A 22924-nucleotide genomic window follows, 5' to 3' on the forward strand; every position below is an offset into this window, starting at 1 on the left:
GTTAATGCATGGAGAAAAAGAAACATGGACATTTGTTACACTCAAGTTTATACAAAAAAGACTAAAAGCAGATATTGAACAGAAAGGTATTAATATCTGGAATTTATTCATTAGTTGAGTAAATTACAGTGAAATGCACCTTTCTTCATGTTTACTTCATGTTTCTGTAACTATTAAGCATTTAAGAAATTAATTATTCATGAAAATACAAAAATTAATTGGTCCTGACAAACATGATGAAGTTGAATCATTTTCATATACAGAGTTTAAAAAAGACATTGTTATCATGGATTAAAAGAATTAGGGAACTATGAAATCGGGTTTGGAAAATTAAAAGTAAGCGTTTAAAATCGCCCTTGTTCTTCCTTCACAATTTTTTAAAATTTAAAATGCCCCCGTAGACATGTATGTTATAATTTGTTGTATGCAATTATTTTGTTAATGTGTTATTATTTTCTTACTTCTTCAAACCTTTTCTAGGGTTCTTACTAAACCAAAATGTCAATCTTATGGACTGTCGGTCTGCAGGGATGTTTCAGTTCAAAAATATTGTTAGTCTTCAAACCTTTAAACATGAGCCTTGTTGAATTATGCACATACTGTTGTTAATGTAATGTTAGTCTGCCCTATGTGTCAGTACTCTGGCAGGGAAGCTTTCACACATTCGTTTTATTCAACCATTTCTTTAACCATTTCTGTAATGTGAATGTTTTTTAATTTCAATTTTATTATATTTAACCAGTAGTTCTACATCCGATCCAAAAAGAATATTTATGAAATTAAAGGCATCATTATGAGTGTCTTTCTCAGAGGCGTTTCTGTGGGGGCGGCAGAGGAGACATGTGCCCCAGACGGCACTTAAAGGGCCGAACAAATGAAGAAAAAAGAGAAAGGAGAAGAAAGGAAGAAAACATGATGATCCAAAATAAAGGAATGAATGAATGAAGGTTTGATGAAACCCATATATTGATATTCAAAACTCTACTGTTCAATAACAACCAAGGATATTAAACGATTCAAATTTGGGCAGCGAGGTGGCAAAATTGATGCTGAAGTAACAATTTCACCATAATGAAATAGCGAAAGCAGGGTTAAACAATAAAAACCTTTATAACAATACAAAAAATGGTTCATAACAAAAAAAATCGTAACAATCTTTTATGAAATGACCTTCAGTTATTATAACCTGGATAACTATCCCCCTCAAATACCTGAATGTGTAGGACAATTAAAGTATACCCAGAATTCCTTCAAAAACTCATTCAAGAATTGGAATATACTTTGATTGGGTATATCACCACTGCTAAATTCTTTTATTTAATGGACTTCTGAGGATTGTTTATATGAATTATATTTTCTTACCCGTAGACATCATACTTTGAAGTAACAATCTTAGTTGAGTTGGGTAAGTCTGTTCTAAAAGCTTCTGGCGGCTTGTGACTGTCCGTGCCCCAACACCTATCACCGAATGAAGTTTGGAGATTGGTTGCAAGGCCAAGATCTGCAATCTGTACATGTCATCAACAGAGAGAGAGAGAACACTTTCAGATTCATATCACACTATTCGAGATTGATGTGTCCCGAATAGAGAAAGGTATCAAGCACCAAGCGGATGTCGCAGTGAAGTCATGGAAAGTCGCCATTCGACTCTGGAGTAGAATAGCAAATAAGCATCGTGAGCTTATTGTAGAAGACGACATCCAAGCTGAGGTGATTAAAGAATCCTGCAGCAAAGTACAGGAAGCTATGGACAAAGCCATAGCTACTCAAGAAGTGCTCGCTGAATTAGATCCTTCAGCAAATCTCGATGATGATGGCGAAGATAAGCTTGATGAGATGGAAGAGGACCACTCATCCTTGATGAGAGAGACCATGCGAGTCATTATACAGTTAAAAGGCGGAACTCACGCTTCAAAGTCTGGTTCTCGCTCAGCAAAACCAAGAGTTCGAGACTGGGTCAACGAACAAGCACCCGTCTCTCCCATGGAGCCTGCAGCCCAGAGAGATGATGAAGTAAGTCTTCAACCAGCAGACAAGCCCAGCAACGAAGATGTTCTTGCCAACAGTTTAAAGGAGCTGCTCTGCTTGAATAGACTACCTCTTCCGGAGCCCGGACATTTCTCAGGCAATCCGCTTGAGTATACATCATGGAAGAGAAGCTACGACGCCTTAATCGAGCATCGAGGAATTCCAATCGAAGAAAGGTTCTACTTTCTTTTAAAGTACCTTACTGGTGAGCCGAGATCCCTGGTTCAAGGCTATTCCATGATCGGAGATGCTTCAGGATACAACGAGGCAAAGAAGGTATTGGAGCAGAGATATGGAGATCCATTTGTGGTATCCAATGTGGGTTCCAGAGATGCATTTGGTCTAAGGAGACTTGGAGACTTTTTGAAGCAGTGTGACACAGCTTCGAAGTATGTTCATCATTTAAGCCATCTTGATGATGAAAGAGAAAACCGGAAGCTACTGATGAAACTTCCAGATTGGTTGGTCATGAAATGGAGCAGGAAGGTCGTGCAGTGGAGGCGAGAGTGGGGGACATTCCCACCCTTTTCTGTTTTCACCGACTTCATTGAAGAAGAAGCTCAGTAGCTTGTGACCCTGTATCCTCTCTACAATCTCTACAGACCTCGAATGAAAGGAAGAAATCAGCTACTTCCAGCTTTATGCAGACAGAAACTCATCATCAGAATCAGAGAGATGGCTCTGCTGAGAGAGAGACTTTTTCATGCATCTTCTGCAAGGGTCGACATCACCTCACTGCATGTTCTTCCTTCAACTCAGAGACGATGCAGAAGAAGAGAAAGATTGTTATGGAAAATGGACTCTGTTTCGGCTGCCTTCAGAAGGGACATATATCGAGGAGATGCACGAAGAGAGATACATGCTCTTCATGCAGAAGGAATCATCCTACTGTTCTACATGATGATGAGTGGAAAGAAAGACGACATGTTACAAACAGAGAAAGGGATAACATTGAAACCTTGGAGTCAAAATCCTATGCATCGAATTCTGATTCCAGTCACTCTACAAAGTCAACGATGATCGTTTCAGTGTTGCTGTCTCATGAGTCCTGCGACAAGGATAAATTGGTGTATGCCTTGCTGGACACTCAATCTGACACATCCTTTATTCTCACGAAAACTAAGGAGGCGATGGGAATTAAAGGAACAGAGGTAAACCTGCTACTCTCTACCATGACCAAAGCGAATAAGAGAATTGCAAGTGAAAAGGTGACTGGTCTTCAGGTGAAAGCATTCAACGACTCCATCAAGATCATCAGCCTCCCTCCTACCTTCACGAGAGACATCATGCCAGCAGATCGACATAACATACCTACTCCTGACATGACAAGATCCTTCAAACATCTGTCCAGGATTGCTGACATGATAGCTCCTCTTCAAGATGTTGAGATTGGGCTCCTGATCGGCTACGACTGTGCCAAGGCTCTTGCTCCACGTGCTGTCATCCACTCTCCTGATGAAAGAGGTCCATATGCGATCCAGACGGATCTAGGATGGAGCATTGTTGGCACAGTAAAGGGAGGGTATGCAGATAATCACAACGATTCTTTGGGTGTAAGCCATCACACAACAGTACGATTTGTGCCTGAAGAGCTACAACTAAATGGACATCGATCAGAAGTGAACTCCACTCATTCAGCGACCATGAAGGAAGAGAAAGCACCTCTTCATGTTGATCAACTTCTAGAGGCCGACTTCACTCCAGATAGGAAACAGAAACCCTTTTCGCAGAATGACATGAAGTTCAGGCAAGACATTTATGTTGATGATGGGTTGAAAGCAGTAGCAACAGAAGATAGAGCCAAGGAAGTTAAAGAATTAAATCTTTCGCATGATCATCTCCCCTTCGAGAAAGAGATTGGAGTCCAATGGTGTGGCCAAAAGGAAACTCCAGATAAGGGAAAGGAGGAAGTTGTAGATCTTTCTAAAGATCCTGAAGTGACAAGTCAGACCCATGCCTCTGTGCAGAAAGTAGACAAGCTCAAGTTGGAACGATTTGATAATCTCTCTAGTTGGTGTCGAGCGAAGAAAGCTGTGGCAAACTGTCTACGCCTCAGATCTTACTTACCGAGACGTTGCTATGCAAGATGGGACAAGAGAGAAGAGAAAGGTGGTGTCAAGAATGTTGTGATGGAACCTCTATCTGCTGAACTACACATGCAAGCTGAAAGGGAGAGCATAAAGTTGACTCAAAGGAAGACCTTTAATGATGTAATGCAAGCAGTAGAGGGTGACAAACGCCACAATGAAAGTCGTCTGCATCATCTTGACCCCTTCATAGACAATAGTGGCATCTTAAGAGTGAAGGACTTTCTTCTGAGAGAGGAGTGTGACTTCATTGCCTTCAAATGCAATGTACCTACTTTGAGCCACATGGGTGGAGTGAGGGAGAGACAGAGTACCTCGAGTTACCTTGATCGCCCTATTCATGCTAGTTCTTCTTGTACCGAACGTAGACCAGGAAGAATTCCCGGCCAAGGAGCCACAGGACTGAAGACCGATACTCTTTTTTACGAACTAAAACTTAAATGATCAAACTGCAGACATTTGCCTTTAATTTGAACTCTAATTCACTGAGAATTTAATCCAGTGAATGTGCAAAGTATAGACTCAAGTCAAGAATACTGATATCTAATTAATGTATATTTATGTTTTTTTTTTTTTTTTTGGTGTCTGATCGAGATTACGGATGACTGTTTGAAGAATATGAAGTATAATCTAAGATTCGGCATTTAAATGCTTCTTTTTGATTATATGTACTTAATTCCAATTTTGGACAGTGTATTATATATCATGAGTACTTTGTTCGTACTTGTGTGATATTGAATTTAAGCGACAGAAATTATGCGATGCAAGTTTAAGCTTTACAATTGTATTCTGATGCTTTAGATTTAGCCGAGGCTGTCGACCATTTTGTTTATTTGTAATGACGTTCTTAGAGTAAATTAATTCTTAATTTAAAGGAGCCATGTTGTGACAGTTGCACTTAAATACGTTATCACCCAAGTCATTTGTTTCTTGTATTATTGATGCATGACATGAACACACATATATTTGTAATAGCACTTCCTCAGGCAAGGTGCCTAATATAGCGCCACCTATTGATAACCACTTGATATCAAACACTCAGAAGGCTACCAGAACATGGTTGTGTTGAGGTCCAAGGATCCCCTTTTTGTCAGCGCATCATGGGGATTTCAGTCATAGTTTTGTCATTATGTCAGGCAAAGAGGTTAGTTTTGTTGTATATTGAATCTATTTCTATGAATTGTTGAAACATAAAGTGTAAATTAGTGTGTGTATTTTGTACTTCATACTGAGAGATGTTGATGTTAGTATGTAGTGTAAGACATGTAAGCCCATGCTGGTTTAATATGTACATTTGATTTGATATGAAGAACAATGATGATAGTGAAGATATTGTTAAATAATTTGATGATATGTTATGAGAGTGCTGAAGCACTAAGAGATTCAGAATTTATAATTGTTTAGTTCGTTTATTCAAGATATAGTGAAGTCTAGTTGACACACTTGTAGTGATTTGTATTTATGTAAGACCATTTAATGCATATGGACTAGAATAGTGACTGGGGTTGTTTTAATAAGTTATGAAGATCATGACACAGTGTACATTATTTTATGACTTTCTCAAAGAGACTGTGTTTATTACTATATTGATGATGCTATGATGTACTTATATTTATTATTCTTTATCTGTAATTTATCCACAGTTTTCACGGAATGAATTGGAACGACATGATTACTCCAATTAAAGCAAAGAATTCCCGTAGAAGCCTTTGTTCAGACTTTTGATTTAGTATCGACCTCGCTGCAGCCACAGTAATAAATATCTTGTTTGACAGGAAAGATCTCATGAACTTTGTTCGATTTCATAAAGGAGAATTCTTGGGAATCTTAGATGCTTCCCCATCTATCAATAATAAGTTCAGCTGCAAGCTCCATTATGATGTGTGATATTAAACTAGCCTATCTTTCAAATATAATAAAGCACTTTTCAATTCACAAATCAATATCTAAAAAAAAGAAGATTAATTGATTTTTTTTTTTTATAGATTTAGTGACAAATCTACATGTAGGTACAAGGGCCAGGCAAGGACACCATCAAACATGTTAGGATCCCTCAGTTCCTCCTGGAAACGTTGTCAGTACAAAGTCATAATCAAGTGAAACGTTTGGATAATTCATTTCGTAGGGATCGTGTGAGCAATCTGAGAATATGTATCGCTAATCTGCACCTGAATCACAGTCAATGAAGATAATTTCATTTGCAGCTAGACAAGATTCATTAATATTAGGCATGGAACTAAAGACATTATATCATGCTAATCTATATAGAATGTAGTTCATAACAGCCAAGAAATATTTTTTAGTACCGTAATCCTCAAAAAGCTGTTTGTCAGATTTCTTCTATTTCAATCTTCTAAGACGAAAATAATGAAATACTAAAACTTATGTGGTGCTCCAAAGTTTTTCCTTCAGAATTGAAATAAATAGCAGGGCATTGTTTCATGAAACAGTCATAAGTACAAGTTAACCGACATCCCACAGAAATGTGTGTAAATTACAATACAAGTGTTAATGTGATATCTTAAGTACTTATGATGGTTTCATGAAACGCTGCATAGATGACAGGTGAAGAATGTTACCTTGACATGAAGATCACCATCTACTAGAACGTTCTCCAGCTTGAGATCCCGGTGAATGATATCTTGTGAGTGGAGAAATTGCATTCCAGACGACATTTCATAGACCATCCTGTTGGTCAGAGGCAAGAGGTCGGGGTGCTGTTGCCATTTAGTAGTGCGGAAGTCCCAAAGAGATCCATTCTCCATGTATTTCATGACGATACCAATAATCCCACAGTAACAGGCATCATCTTCACACTCCACAAACCCTTTGATGGAGACAATATGCTCACATATGAGGGAATTCTCGTGCTTTCGAGCCTCCTTCTTGTACATATTCACTTGATCTCTATATAGGATAGTGAGAAAAACATTGATCAAAGAAGAGGATATCTTACCACGAGGAATGAAGAATTTTCCTTAGAAGATCTAAATATGGTCATAAGCTGAAATAAACTTCTTAGTCTCCTAGTGCAATCATATTTTGTGACATAGGGAACAACTCTAAGCCAATTATGACATTTTTGTATGTTACAAGTTCTAATATTCATCTTTCACTCCAAACTTAAATTAACAAGAAACATGCGATTATCATGATCCTGTCCCCATATTTGCAGTCAAAGCTCGTTTTACCCAGAGTGTGCTATGTTCAGAGATATGGCTATGAAACTCGAGTTATGAGGTCCCTTTGTTTTTAGGCAGAGGACTGTAAATTATTGTCGAGTTCAAAGATATGCCTGATATATTTCCAGATAATTTTTGTTATGACTACATCTCTGCTGGATGAAATGTGGTTCTTAAATTTTAAAAAGTCAATTATGAAACACGATTGGCTGAGAGATCTGAGTCTCATTGGAAAATGAATAAAAAATGGGCATGTCAGGGGCATAACCTAAAAAAGAATAACATACCCTGGACATAGTTTTCATAATACTGATTAAGAGGTATGTTAAGGGTATGTAAACTGTGGGACAGATAGAAGTTAACATAGTTTTTAGAATACTGCCCCAGATATTGATAATAATAATAATAGTGGCTACTTGTATAGCGCACAGGGCCACCTTTCGGTGCTCATGGCGCTTAAAGAAAAGTACATGTAACAGACATAAGAAAGAAAAGAACAATAAACCGAAAAACAAAATTCGAAATTCCCCTAGACATATAGTAAATTAGAATATTGCAATAATTACAACGAAAGAAACAAATAAGTTTGCAGTTGTAATTTGAATGTTTCTGTTGACGACAGTTGATGTAATTGTAGAGGGAGCTTATTCCAAAGTTTAGGACCAATGGCTGAGAGAGCCCGTTCGCCCCAAGCATGTTTTGTTCTGGGAGTATTAAGTAATAGCGTGTCTGATGAGGAGCGAAGACTTCGTGTGGGGTTGTATTTTGAAACAGAGTTGCTCAGGTATGTAGGGGAAGAAAGAGAGTAAACTGAATAATGAACTAGTAACATAATTTTTAAAATAATCCTATTTCCTACTGGCAACCAATGGAGAGAACGGAGAATTGGTGATATGGAATCAGATTTCTTAGTGAACGTTAATAGCCGGGCTGCAGAATTTTGAAGTCGTTGAAGTTTTGTGACATCTCTTTTTGGAAGGTTACGGAACAATGAATTTGCAAAATATAAACGAAAAGAAATTAAAGCATGAATCAAGATCTCAGCCGCAGGTTTAGATAAACACTTTCTTTTGAAATTAGATTACATAATTGGTAACTAAGGGCGTGTTCACACCGCAAGGGGGGGGGGGGCGTGGGCGGACCGTGGATCGCGCTATCGGGCATTCGCCGGATTCACACCGCAGTGAGATAGCGCGGTCTATCGTAGCACCCCCTTTTTTGAGAGGTCCTGTTGTCATGACGCGTGACGTCATGAGGTCAGAGCGGTCAAAGATTTCGCGCGCTATTACTAATTAGGAGTGTTGAGTTGTACCGATTCAGATTCAGATCGCACCAAAATAGAAAGAGTATACAATTCCCCGCGTGTAAAACGATGACTTCCGGCGTGTTATCGTAGCTCGGGTTCACACCGGAAGAGAAAGCGCGGTCTAGCGCGTGCTAGACCGCGCTATCTCTCGTGGACCACCCCCAATAGGTGCTCCAGTGGCACGCCGTTTTGGCTCACCGTGGCTCGCTGTTGGGCGGACCGAAACGACGTTGTACCTTCCACACCGCAGAGATAGCGCGGTGTAGCGCGCGCTAGACCGCGCTTTCTTTGCTGGTGTGAACAGCCTCTTACACTCTGCTGAAAATGTGTTATATGACTACGAAAGAACAACATTTCCTGATCAAATATTACACCCAAATTACGAGCTGATAATGTAACTGTATATATATATATACGTTACATGTAGAGCTTTTTTCAATTGCTCATAATCCAGTGAATAAATCCACAATGAAAACAACCTAACGATATAGTGGTCATGTAAGAAGTAGTATTTAATAACAAAAAAGTAGTAAATCTTCATGATTTCTTTGTAGGTTATGTGGAATTAATCTCTCATTTATTTCTGTTTAAAATTGCCTGAAAAAGAAGATTCATCTTGATTAATATTTCATCATGTCACAACCATGTACATGTATGTACTCTGCATTGTTTATGCTATGCAGCCCCCCCCCCCCCTCCCCAAGTATGATGGTATTTCAACTATTGACACGGCTTCCTTGTTGAAATAATAAGTTTGATTCTTTGTATACTGATTTGCTATTAAATTAAAGACATTTTCATTTATAATATCTTTGTAATAGAGAGATACTTGTTACACGCGCACACGTACTCGATCAAAGCTCAATTCATCGAGCTCCAAATAGTTCCCTCCCAAAAACAATAGTGTGGAAGGGAAACTACTTCAGCGTTCAATGACTTGAACCTCGAGTGTGTACAACGAGTGTCACAACTATCTGTCTCAGTACGCTATGACGATTAATATTGTGCACTGATCCTATTGATTGTGCTCTAATTTTTTTGGCAAAAAAAATAATAAATAAATATATATTTTTTTTTTGCATGAAATTTATACCAAACCTAGACTTTACTGCTAAAATTATACATTCAAATTGTTATTAAACTGTCTTCTCCATCTTCAGATATATCGTCATATATAATCTTGTGTATTTTATACTAAATTTAGGCGTATTACACATTTTGTACCTCCTCGTTTAACAATGTCATCAGTAACGGCGTTCAAATTCATCGATGTTATGATTGCGGAGGACGCCTCTGAAACACTTGCAGATCCTATGCACACAGAAATAAAATTTGGTGTTAATAACCATTTGGTCCAATTTTCATATGGTCTTACATAATTTCGTCTAACACAATTTTTTCCATCAACTATTTTGTCCAATAATCATTAATTTTGTGTAAGCGTTATGCTTTTTAACCAACAAAAACAACCCTTTTTCTTCTTTTTCTCTCTCTTTTTATAATGTGGCGCGCCCATGCTAATATGAACAAATTATTCGAGTGCTCCCCCCCCCCCACCCATCGGGATTAGTCTCTGATTCCAATATCCAGTAGGTATACTAGCTATTCATTTTGTTACAGATGCACATTGAACAATCCAATTTCTTCAAAAAAGTTTGTATTTAAATCTAAATTCGTTCTTAATTCGTAAAGTAGTACACGGATTATGGCTATAACAAGTTACAACAACTGTTATAAGCTACTGAAATCATCGCATTTGATTGGCTGAGAGCAAAATTTTCATAGAAATTTAGCATTTGTTATTGATAGCAAGATTTATAAAACAGGGCCCAGAATTTATTGTTAGAACATGTTTACAATTCGGCATTGGACCAAACGGCAATATATAATATTGGCTGAAAATACAATATTCTAATTAAATCATTTAACATATTTCCCACATGCCTATAACAATGAAACTACACAAAATTGTAATTAAAGGTATGCTTAAAATATATGTGAAATAAAAATTAAAAAATATTGTTCATTTTTAAAAAAATAAATTTACAAAAATTGCTATTTCTACCAACTGACTGTTGTTGTGTGTGTGTGTTCGCGGGGCAGACTGTGTGCACAGGCAGTGTGATCCCCCTACTATTATGAGCAAATCATTTGACTGCCCCCCCCCCCCGGGATTAGTCTCTTAGTCCAATATCCATTAGGGCTCGTCTTACAAAGCGTTGAGATTGATCCAAATCGATCGCAAGATTGCAATCTCCTATCTATTACGTGTGTAGTTGCGATTAATATCAACTCTTTGTAAAACTGAGCCGATGTCTCTAATACCTCCAAATAGAATTTGTGTTTGTTATAGATGCACATTGAACAATCCAAATCTTCAACAAGTTTGTATCTAAATATAAATTCGTTGACAAGTTTGCGGGAAGGGGTGAGCGGCTTTTTTTTCTTTTCGTTTTTGCCCCCGGAAATTTGAAAAATGCGCAGTCCGTTATTTTCGCTCAGTAGGTGTGTGTGGGGGGGGGGGGGGGGGGGGGGGGGGGGATAGTGTCAGCACTCACTAAAAATATCTATATTATAAATTTAAAAAAAGCAAGCCCCCCCCCCCCCTCCCCCCCCCCCCTCCCCCCCCCCCCCCCCTCCTACCCGTGGATCCGCGCCTGGGTGAAGACTAAATGAAGTTCGATGAACTGGGTATCGGACCAACTGGCATTGGACCAAATGACAGTACTCAATCGATTGGAATCGGTTCAGTTATAGGAAATAGAAAATTTGCTGAGTATGGTTCTAACATCTGGGTTAGGCAGGGTAAAAGGTTATTCTAATTTATCCTTATTTACATCGTATTAATCTACATGGGGATGTTTTAACAAATACCTTTGAAAAAGAGTAAAGGAAAAAAAAAGTTAAAACGAAAGTATTACGATAGCTGTGTCCCTATCAATGCATCGCTCTTTGACAAGAAATATTAATACGAATCATACCTTTAGGTGATGCTTCTTTCCTCCGTGCTGGTCCACTCGCGAGATACTGAACTACATCAAGATGTCCTCCTTGTGATGCACTAAGACGTGGTGTTATACCATTATTATCACCCCTCTCTACCTGTGCTCCTTGACTAACGAGATACTTAACTACATCAAGATGACCTTTGAGTGATGCGTGGTGAAGTGGTGTCGAACCATTATTATCACCCTTCTCTACCTGAGCTCCTTGACTAACGAGGTACCTAACGATGTCAATGTGACCTCCGTCTGATGCACTAATAAGCGATGTCCAACCTTTATAATTACCCTTCTTTACCTGAGCTCCTTGACTAACGAGATACTTAACTACATCAAGATGACCTTTGAGTGATGCGTGGTGAAGTGGTGTCGAACCATTATTATCACCCTTCTCTACCTTTACTCCTTGGTCAACGAGGTACCTAACGATGTCAATGTGACCTCCGTCTGATGCACTAATAAGCGATGTCCAACCTCTATAATTACCCTTCTCTACCTGAGCTCCTTGACTAACGAGGTACTTAACGATTTCAATGTGACCTCCGTGTGATGCACTAATAAGCGATGTCCAACCTGTATTATTACCCTTCTCTACCTGAGCTCCTTGACTAACGAGGTACTTAACGATGTTAATGTGACCTTCGTGTGATGCATTAATTAGCGATGTCCAACCTTTATAATTAACCTTCTTTACCTGAGCTCCTTGACTAACGAGATACTGAACTACATCAAGATGACCTACGTGTGATGCATTAATAAGCGGTGTCCAATCTCTATTATCACCCTTCTCTACCTGAGCTCCTTGACTAACGAGGTACTTAACGATTTTAATGTGACCTTCATGTGATGCAGCATGAAGTGATGTCTCACCATATATATTACTACTATCTATCAGTGCTCCTTGACTAACTAGGTGCCGAACTACATCAAGATGACCTCCGTGTGATGCAGCATGAAGTGGTGTCGAACCATATATATTACTACTATCTATCAGTGCTCCTTGACTAACGAGGTACTGAACTACATCAAGATGACCTCCGTGTGATGCATTAAGAAGCGGTGTCCTACCATTATTATCACCCTTCTCTACCTGTGCTCCTTTACTAAGGAGGTACTGAACTACATCGAGGTGACCATTGCGTGATGCACAGTGAAGAGATGTCTCACCATATTTAATATCACACGTGTCAATCTGTGCTCCTTGACCAACGACGTACTCAACTATATCGAGATGACCCTCAGAAGCTGCCTCGTGAAGGGCTTTATCGACCTCATTAACATTATTTGCTGCTCTTTCAGCCATGTTTTGCTATTGACCCAGTTGTGAAACAAATCTTATGAATATTTCTTCGTTCTAGACCTAATTTATCGTGTTTGTCAATCAAGTCACATTTGTATTCTGTAAATCGTTCTTAAAAGAGACTAAATACGTCAATGAATTTACCCGCTCTACAGCCAGAGAGGAATATATCGATCTCTGTTACCCTGCAGGTTTAAGCTATTCGTAGCCTACTAATGACCATGCATTGGAAACTACGGCAGATAAATGATTCGAATTTGATAAAGTAATACTTGCGAGCATAATTCCAATTCCATAATTAAAGAATCCGTCTCGGAAAGTCCTGGCGCTGTCAGTACAAGTGTGAAATCTCCACTTTATATGTCTGATTTCCTTCACATAAACCGACGTGCTCCGGTCAATCCAAACATAACATGAAAGCTCTGTTGCTTTAAAATGAAATTGAAGATTGTCGAATCAGTTCACAAATCAATGCATCAAATTATTCCACGATAACACGTTGGGATCCTTTTCTTAAAATCTTATAATGTAGCTCTTTGCTTTTTATCCGAAGAAATTACTAAGTGTTTGATGGCATATTGCACAAGGGTAAGAGCTAAATAATTCATTTTTGTGTGAGTAAAGTTTCCCGATCAAACTAACCAATGGAACAGTCATTGAGAAAATGGCGGATTCTTTTGTGAGTAACGGGCGTTGTTTGGTAGAACGTCATCATGATAGTACGTCACCGTGATCTGACCTAGGCTTCGATGGAACGTAATGCAAATAAACATGAAAAGAGAATATATGCATGGTTGACTCTTTAGAATGAGCCGAAACCAGCTAGTCGCAGCGATATTTTATGACAACATTTCTATTGAGCTTATCCACTTTTTGTTTGCTTTTTCCCATGATACGTCAACATAAGTATAAATACAAACTGACATCGCTTCAAACTTTGTGTATTAGTTCGAATAACAAAAAGAAAGTTGTATCATTCACGTTAATAATTATTCAATCATGGAAAAATTAGACCGGTAGTTCTATTTTAATATGTAATCACAAAATCTCTCCTGAAATCTGCCTCAAAAATTACCGTTCTTTTTTCTTGGACTCGCAAGAAAATTCCCACAAAGGACAATTTTATAAAAGTTGTTGTGGCATTTACTTGAGCGAATTTGTCTACATTTTTCGATGTAGGCTACAGCCCAGGAGACCTGTATTTTTAAATCTTCCCCTAGTATTTTTTTTTCTTTCGTCAGTCTAACGGGCAGTTGGTGTCTTGTGTCATGGGCCTCCTGGACCTTTTGAAACTTTCTCCAGTTCTATATTTTCTCATGCATTTTATTTTTGTCGGTCAAGATCGGATCTAGTTGGAGATTCGCGGTCTTGTCAATATTGGTCTCTTGGAGCTTGTGTCATTGTCGGTCCCTGGGGCTGTCGCTCTAGTGGACTGTCAGTTAATAATTGCTGTTGTTAATGTCGGTCTCGTGAGCTCTTGGATAAGCGGGATGACCTTAAATGACCGAGGCGATCCTGCGCGCACCCGCTGCAGCCGGCGTCGGCCTTTTATGTATTGTTTACTTTCAACGGTCGGTGGTTTCTGAAAAACTTTTAATACATAGAGTAGGGAATAAAATGTACACACGCTTTAGGATACATAGTTGTAGATATTCGCATCAAAATTGCTGCTGCATGCCTGTCAACATTGAGTCTTAAAGTGAGCTACACCTCATATACTCGAGCACGCTAACACCGTGGCTTATCTCTGCACCAGTCAAAAGTTTGAGTAAATTTTGGATTTTGTTTGACTTGCTTTCAATTTCACGTGTATCTCCCCCAAGCAACGAACCCGTATTTGCACTCTAAAATATGCTTCAAGAATAGAAACAACAAAATAATGTTCAGTGGCAGAAATCCTTTTGCGAACGTGATCGTAATCAGGCGCCGAGACTTCTCGCGCGAACACCTACTCAAGCACACGCACACAGCCAAACGTCTACGTTCACGCAAAGTTTGCAGTCACAATCCATCTTTGTTGAGCGTAACTGTGTCTGTACTGTAAGACTAGGCTGACAGAATGCTGTTTGTAGGCTCTGTACACTAGTTGGTTGCCAGACTCTGACAAATTATGGCTCTGCTCAATGCATCAGGAATGGGTTTAACGTGCCAAATTGGAGTTTGTGCCTTTAGACTACCTGACGCACGCGCACTTTCACACAAAACACACACCCCAAAAGGTCATCAAATCATATATGTATTATTTTCTGTCCCGTTCTTTTCGTTCTGATTTTTTTTTCGTGTGGGGAGGGGGTAGGAGCGGGTGCCCCCTGGTACCTGGATCCGCCACTAATGTCTATTCATTTTTCGAGCATAACGATGGAGAGGTTTATTTTACCTGCTGCTTTTCAACTCATACCACAAAAGCTCACCAGTGTTAAATTCCTGACTACACGCCAGACAATCGTAATCATAGCAAATAGTGTCTGTATTGCTTTCATGGTAGTTAGGTACATGTACATAGATTGCTCCAAGAGGGAAACGGAGTTCCCTTTAAAAAAATATGGATTATAGTATAAAATTTGAATTTTGGTCAAATGTCCCCAAATGCGACATCGTAATATCATAGGGGCCAACCATTGCTTTTTTTGCATTTCAGATCGAATATTTTGGCTAAAAATGTTTGCTTGGTAAAGAAAACCTACTATGAACAATACGAAGAATCAGTGCCTCACGACCGTCAGAGGATTGCTTGAACATTTTTTTCTGAACTAATGGGAGCACAGTTAATCGCTATATTCCGGTACCAAAAAGTCATGATACATTTCCGGTTTGAGGCTTTGAGGGTCAAATATGTGGTACCCAAATCTGTTTTTAATGACCTAAATGTAAATTAGTGATTTAAGAGCATGAAGATATAGTGAGAACAGGCGCGTACGCAGGGGGGGGGGGGGGGGGTTGAACAACCCCTTTTATTTTGTTGTATGTGTGTGTTTTGGAGGACCCCCCACCTTAGTTATATATTTTAATTAAAAAACGAAACGAAATATCGATCGACTGAATTGTTCAACTACTTGGACACACAAAACAAAATGTGCTCTTAAGATAAGATAAGATAAGATTTTATTCGTCTTTCTTTCAAATGACATACAGAGCATAACATTGGATCATAACACATTTACAAAGCAAAATAACAAATTATGATAATGATAAAAAACATAGCTAACTAAAAGAAAGACGAGGAGACCCTGGTAAAAGCAGAGCTTGTAATTATTAGGGTCCCCTCTGAGCCGGATAAAACATGATGAATAGATATTTGTGACTACCTAAGAATACAATAGGGAAAAGGGGGTATAACAAAACAAGAAGTGTACACACACACAACAACAACAACAAAAAGAGAGACTAGACTAGACAAGACGGGAGAAAAGAGAAAATATGAGAAATAATAGAAGAATACAGCACATCGACAATAGGCACAGCACACAACGGGCACAAGACAACAGGGGGAGGGAATAAGAGGTTGACAATCTGAAAATATTCAGTTAGACACATATTAATATCAAGAAGAAAATTTACTTTTATAGTAATACATAATATATCTTGGCACCATAATAACTACAAAAATGAACTACTCTATGAGTCACAGTATTTATCGAGAAGATAAACCTTAAGTTTACACTTAAATGAAGAGAGACTAACAGATTGCTTAACGCTAGAGCCTAGAGAGTTCCAAAATTTAGGTCCAGTAAAAACCAAAGTATTAAAAGTTAACTTTGTCCTTACTCTTACCCCCCCCCCCCCCTTACTCCCCACTCGCTTATTCATCGGCTGGCTGAGACGTTGCGAATTTTTTTAGACCAAAAACAAAAACAATGTCGTCTTACCCCCCCCCCCCCCCCTGCTTATTCAGCAGTTGGCTGAGTCGTTGCATAACATTTGGGATAAAAAAAGAGAAAAAATAGTGCTTCTTAATTTGTCGATGAAGGCTACAGACCACTAAACCAATTGTTTTTTAAAGAAAGATAATGAGAGGGACTGTTTTTTTGTTTTCATAAAGGGTACGCTCGAGGCCGGGAAGTTGCGAATTGTTAGATTGTCTGGCAAGGCACATTATGTACCGAATTTTCCCTGGATATAACGCGATACACAATGTGTCTTGATTGATCCATTAATCTTAAGAATCTTGTTTGGAGGAATAACAAAAAACAACATCCCTTACAAAGTGCGATGTGGATGAGGGAAGTATAACAAGTTTATGAAAGTATAAACATTTATAATTGCGTAAAACATTGCCTAACAGATCATTGTGGTAAACGGTGAATTGCATGTTTGAGTGAGTTTAAGTTTAAGTTTGAAGTTTTATTATCCACACAAAAAGTACATAAATCAACTGTGAATATTTAACATTGAAAGGATAAATGGGACCAGAAAATAGCATTAAATGCTAATTGTGTCTGGTACCACTAACACACAAAATATCAAAGCTATGAATGAGAATGTAATGAATGAATATGAATAACTATTGAATACATACTCAGGCACGTAGCCACGGGGGGGGGGGGGCACGTGCCCCCCAAAAAATTCCAGGATCGGTTGAACTTTTTTAGACCCCTTTTTTACCTCGATCGATTACATGTATGTGCCCCCCCCCCCAAAAAAAAAAAATAATAATAATAAAACTCTGGCTACGTGCCTGTACATACTTAAGCTACAAGCTATTCTACATCTAGGCTAAAATATGTTGTGTGATTAAATAAATAGCTTTGCTCTTTCATTAAAGCGCTCAGTAAAACAATCTTATGGCGTCCTCATAGTATTAATAACAAAATAATAATAAATGAACAAATAACTACTTTACGCTGTCAAAACATATGCCCTGTCAGAGTTATACAGTTACACAACTTTTTGAGTCAGGATCAACACTTAGCGTTCTAGCACCGCTCCCATGCATGAACTTAGACCCTCAATCTTGAAACCGAACACCAAACATGTCTATTGTGTCAGCTTCCAGGAGCAAATAAAGGAATAATGGAAAACATCCAAGCGAGCAGGGCTGTTTAAAAGGAATATTGAAATAAGTGGTTATAAAAGGGGTTTGTTTGCCAAGCACAAAACATGAAATGGTAAATAGCAGAGGCGGATCCAGGATTTTCCAAACGGGGGAAGGGGAGAAGGAAAGTATGCGCAAACGCGCGAGCATAACACAGATCCCCCAGAATCTATAGAATATTGGCAATTCAGAACCTTAAAAATAGCCGTCTTGAGCGATATATAATCTAGTTGCGAATGAAGTCAAACAAAACTCGGGTGTTATAAGGAGACTAATATTTTCTTTCTTTCAATTATCCCAGGTATACTGGGTCAGTCATGCCCCACATGCTGTTTTTTCTGGAATGAATGGACAGGGAGAAATGATACAAACTATGACATTCTTAATCTAACACCACAAGAGGGCGGCATGTTACTTTAATGACAAAATTAACATAGGGGACTCCGTCTGATGCTTTTTTCAAAAAATTCGCTTGGTTGGCATTTGATACTCCCTTTTGGAAAACAGCTTGTCGTACAGTATCCAAACTTGCTCCGAATATACTTTCAAACAGAATAGTTAAAAATTCAAAGTTTATTCAATCGATACGAAATAATGAGACATGTTTACGTCTAGCATTTAAACCTCTGGCGTTTTTACCTTCTGAAATTGTTACCTCTGGTAAAAAAACAAACATAATGGCGAATGTTAGAAATCAATCAGCATAATAATAGGAAAGTTATGAATGTTTGAAATATGAGATCAGTGTAGCTATGCGATTCTCAAATTGGCAATGTTGTCAGTGGATTAACAATACTCCCGTTTGTCGTGAACAAAAATATCATTAATTTATGTTTTGTTCTTATTGTCGTCTCCCTTGGGTCACTACACAAGATATAGGCCTCTTATAGATCGTATATTATGATAGGTCCTCTAAATTCTAAAATGAAAAAAACCATCCCGAGTAATACATTTTGAGAGACGAATCTAAATCAGTAATTTTGTGTTTTGGAATAAATGTGAAAATTGTCTGGCACTACATTACAGAGACATTACCGATTCAGAAAATGTTAAGTTTAGATACGTATACTGATTACATATTTCGAAAAGTCAAATCTTTTGTTAGTTTTTGTCCGATTTTATTCCAATCTTTACTTGTCTGCTTCCCTGATTGTTATGCTTTCTCTGAAAGTTCTTTACTATGAAGGTTGGATTTCTATTCATAGACAATACAATAAGGACACCCCCTTGCGCTTAAAATTACTTATAAGACGACACAAAGTATGTCAGATGGACATGATAATTATAAATCGTGTGACCCCCACCGTGAGATCAAATTTGCTTTCTCTTTGTAAATTGCATAAAAGATCGGATTTTACCGCTCCGCTGAAGTAGTACCCGATGTAAACGATACAGGCACAACTTGCTATTGATGGAAAACAAAAAGAAATCGAATTAAATAATGTCAATTGTCTGGCTTGTAGTCTGAAATTTAACCTAGGAGAGCTTTTGTGGACGAATTGAAAAGCATGTAAAGAAAACTATTTTCATCGTTATGCATGAACACTAGAAAGACATCAGTGACGTATCCAGGGGCCAGGGTGCTTTCATGTGATATATTTATCACAGCATTCCATAGCACGCTTTGCTGAGCACCATTGTATTGAACATGGCATGAACAAATTCATTTGAGCCAGATTTTGGGGAAAAAAGCCCTGCAAATGTTAAAATCACATGCAAGTAATACCTTAATAAAAAGAAAACTATAAAACCCAATGAGTGATAGTTCTCATACGTTTCTTAATGATGGAATTCATTGTAATGAAAAAAGATTTCTGCATTTTTCAAAAATGGAACTTTTTCAGAAGATCAAGGCATTCTATCGGAATATAATTTTCCCTCTCGGATGGTCATATGCATACGGTTAATTAGGGCATTCCTATCTTCGTAACTAGTCCATTTGTATGAAAGCGAAACAAAATAAGAAAAACAGAATGGCGACAGTTAGAATCAATCAGCTTAATAATAGGAGAGTTATGAATGTTTGAAATATGAGATCAGTGTAGCTATGCGATTCTCAAATTGGCAATGTTGTCAGTGGATTAACAATACTCCCGTTAGTCGTGTACACAATTATCATTAATTTATGTTTTGTTTTTATTGTCGTCTCCCTTTTGGTCACTATTCAAAATATAGGCCTCTTATAGATAATGTATTAGGTCTTCTAAAAGAAGGAAAAAACATCCCGAGTCATTCCTCTTTGAGAGATGAATCTATATTTTATCAATGTTGTGTTTTGGAATAAATGAGAAAATTGTCTGGCATTGCATTACAGAGACTTTCCTGATTCAGAAAATTTACAGTTCAGATACGTATACTGATTACAACTTTCCAAAAGTCAAATTTCTGTTAGATTTTGTCCGATTTTATTCCAATTTTCACATGTCTGCTTCCCTGATTTGTCTGCTTTCTTTGAAAGTTCTTTACTATGAAGGTTGAATTCTATTCATGGACAATACAATAAGGACGCGCTCTTGCGCCTAAAATTACTTTAATGACGACACAAATGTCACATTGACATGAAAATTATAAACCGCGTGACCCCCACCGTGAGATCAAATTTGCTTTCTCTTTGTAAATTGCCTAAAATATGGGATTTTAAATGAAGTTAATTGTCTGGCTTGTGGACGAATTGCAAAGCATGTAAAGAAAAATATTTTCATCGTTATGCATGAACACTAGACAGACATCAGTGACGTATCCAGGGGCCGGGGTGCTTTCAAATGATACATTTATCACAGCAATCCACAACCCGCTTCACTGAGCACCATTGTTTTGAAAATGGCATGTACAAATCCGTTTGGAGAAAGAAAAAAAATGTTAAGATTACATGTAAGCATGACCTGAACAAAATGTAAACTTGAAAACCCAGTGAGTGGTAGTTTTCATACGGTTCTTTAAATAATGAGGACATTAATTGTTATGACAAGAGATTTCTGCATTTTTTCAGAAATTTAATTTTTTTCAGAAGAGCAAGGCATTCAGTCAGGTGAATGTTCAGCAAGAACCGTATATTTTGATAAAGGGGAAGGTATATTCCAATGGGCACATGTAGGCACAACATGAAATATCGGAATATGTTTTTTCTCTATCGGATGGGCACCCCTTCCAATAACAAAAGGTACACATTTTCATTGCTCTATGGTGAGTAATCGATTTGGGGGAAAACTAAGGGTGTGTGCCCCTGTCATCCCGGAAATGAGTATTGTTTATTTAACAGTCCCTAATGATCCAATCACAACGGAATACTTTTAAAATGCTTTTCATAAAAATGATCATTTGTTTCCACACCATAATCAAACCTTAACTTCCATGAAATTAATTGAATATTTATGTACGCTTTAGGATAACTGTTACGGAAACTGTCTCACTGCTCTCGTAACTGGATGTTAACACTCAGTTTCTCTCAATGTATGCTTTCTAAAATTTGTTTACAAGGCTCTAGTCTCCCTCGAACATCAACATCACAAGACCATGGGTGATTATAACAAGGAAAAGAAGAGATGGGTCGATGGATTTCAGTTCCATTCATTAACTTTTATTTTCGGAAGAAAGGCAGCTCAATCTTTAAAGTTGATAATGATACATCTAATCATGCTCTTTAGTCCTTGCCTTAAGTTAGACATTTAAAGAAAATTACAAATCATTAAACACCATAAAGCTTACAGGTGACAATCGTATACAGTTTTAGGGCAACTTTGTAACGGTCAATACAAAGTTAACACAAATAAAATCACCTCTCAGGATCTGGGATATACCAGCGCTTCGCCAGAAAATTTAGCACTCTTTTATTGACGACACATTAGACACAAATCATGCGTGATTATTCTTACTAAACTCACACCATTTATAATAGTTCACAAGGTAATTATTATACAATGATTTTCTTTAAAAAAATTATAATTTGTTTTCACGGCATATCTTGGCTTTTATGAAATGATCTGTTTAATTATGTACGCTTTTAGGAATTACATTACGATGTATAACATTTTGAATTGGATATGAATAAGAATTTACACCTTGAAATCCCTTAGTATGTGTAGAGAACTAACCCACCATTTGTTAGTAATAGACTGATAAGTAGAAAGATACAAATATTTGTTTAAATTACATTTAATTTCTACACTTGAAGAGATACATAGAAATATGCTTAAAACACGCTTAAAAAAAAACTCAAATAACAATTCTGAGTAAATGCTCTCGCCCTTATACCGTTTAGAACAATATATGTACAATTCTTAAAAAAATACAAAGATATGTGAACAAAAACTAATTGATGATGATTTGTTTCCACAATGTATACAACTTTGATATTAAAGTAGGTATAGCATTGCTCATCGGACATGTTGGATATGCACAAAAAGAAAATGAGACAATTAAAATCATAAGGTATAAACTCACCACTTGTTTGTAAATAAATGGGTAAATGGGTAATTAGAAATGTACAAGGATAACAAGCACTTATATGACTATCTACAATTTAAACGATTGAATGAAAGACACAGACAAAATAATACCATGTTTTACAGGCAAAATAAATGTTATATATTTGATAAAAACTGAATTATTTTCCTTTTCCGCTATTCTAGAATAGTATATTTACAATTCTGGAGAAAGAAAGAAAATTAACAATAATTTACAAATGTGTTCAAGGAAATGTTTCTTTGTTTTCAACGTTGCTAGGTAATAATAATAATAATAATTACAGTGCTTATATAGCGCCTAACACTTACTTTGTCAGAAGTCTCTAAGCGCTCTACAATAATGCAGCATAATTACCCTGGCTTTAGCAGTGCAGCTGTTACGCGCGCTGCGTTTCAAGGAATAACGGTAGGCCCTTCTGTGTCATTAGGAAATCTACACGCAATACTAAAGCGATATGAAAAAGACTAGTATTACACAAAATGAACCCAACCATTATTGCTTATGTTCAACTGTCTATGTGATT

General features: G+C 37.6%; 2 protein-coding genes across 2 annotated transcripts in view; both read right to left on the reverse strand.

Moving 5' to 3' along the window:
• The window catches only part of LOC105445492 (ankyrin repeat and protein kinase domain-containing protein 1-like), a 31810-nt gene extending 24705 nt beyond the window's left edge, over window positions 1-7105 (reverse strand). Inside the window, exons 1-2 of the mRNA XM_030988937.1 lie at window positions 6695-7105; window positions 1363-1508 (exon numbers count right to left, since the gene is read on the reverse strand). Coding sequence (XP_030844797.1) covers window positions 1363-1508; window positions 6695-7009 — 461 coding nt within the window. The 5' untranslated portion in view covers window positions 7010-7105. The remainder of the gene's footprint in view (window positions 1-1362; window positions 1509-6694) is intronic.
• On the reverse strand, window positions 7012-13119 carry LOC591541 (ankyrin repeat domain-containing protein 29-like). Its single transcript, XM_030988938.1, has 2 exons — window positions 11585-13119; window positions 7012-7022 (listed from the first exon to the last, which is right to left on the reverse strand). Exons 1-2 carry the CDS (start codon window positions 12906-12908, stop codon window positions 7012-7014), a joined length of 1335 nt encoding a protein of 444 aa, XP_030844798.1. The 5' UTR covers window positions 12909-13119.
• Between the last annotated feature and the right edge of the window lie 9805 nt (window positions 13120-22924).

This window comes from Strongylocentrotus purpuratus, unplaced genomic scaffold, assembly GCF_000002235.5.
Source record: "Strongylocentrotus purpuratus isolate Spur 01 unplaced genomic scaffold, Spur_5.0 spur5_scaffold_18, whole genome shotgun sequence".
Lineage (NCBI taxonomy): Eukaryota > Metazoa > Echinodermata > Echinoidea > Camarodonta > Strongylocentrotidae > Strongylocentrotus > Strongylocentrotus purpuratus.

Bases quoted from the DNA above. Each gene is read 5' to 3' on its own strand.
- LOC591541 (XM_030988938.1), bottom strand. From the start codon at position 12,908: ATGGCTGAAAGAGCAGCAAATAATGTTAATGAGGTCGATAAAGCCCTT.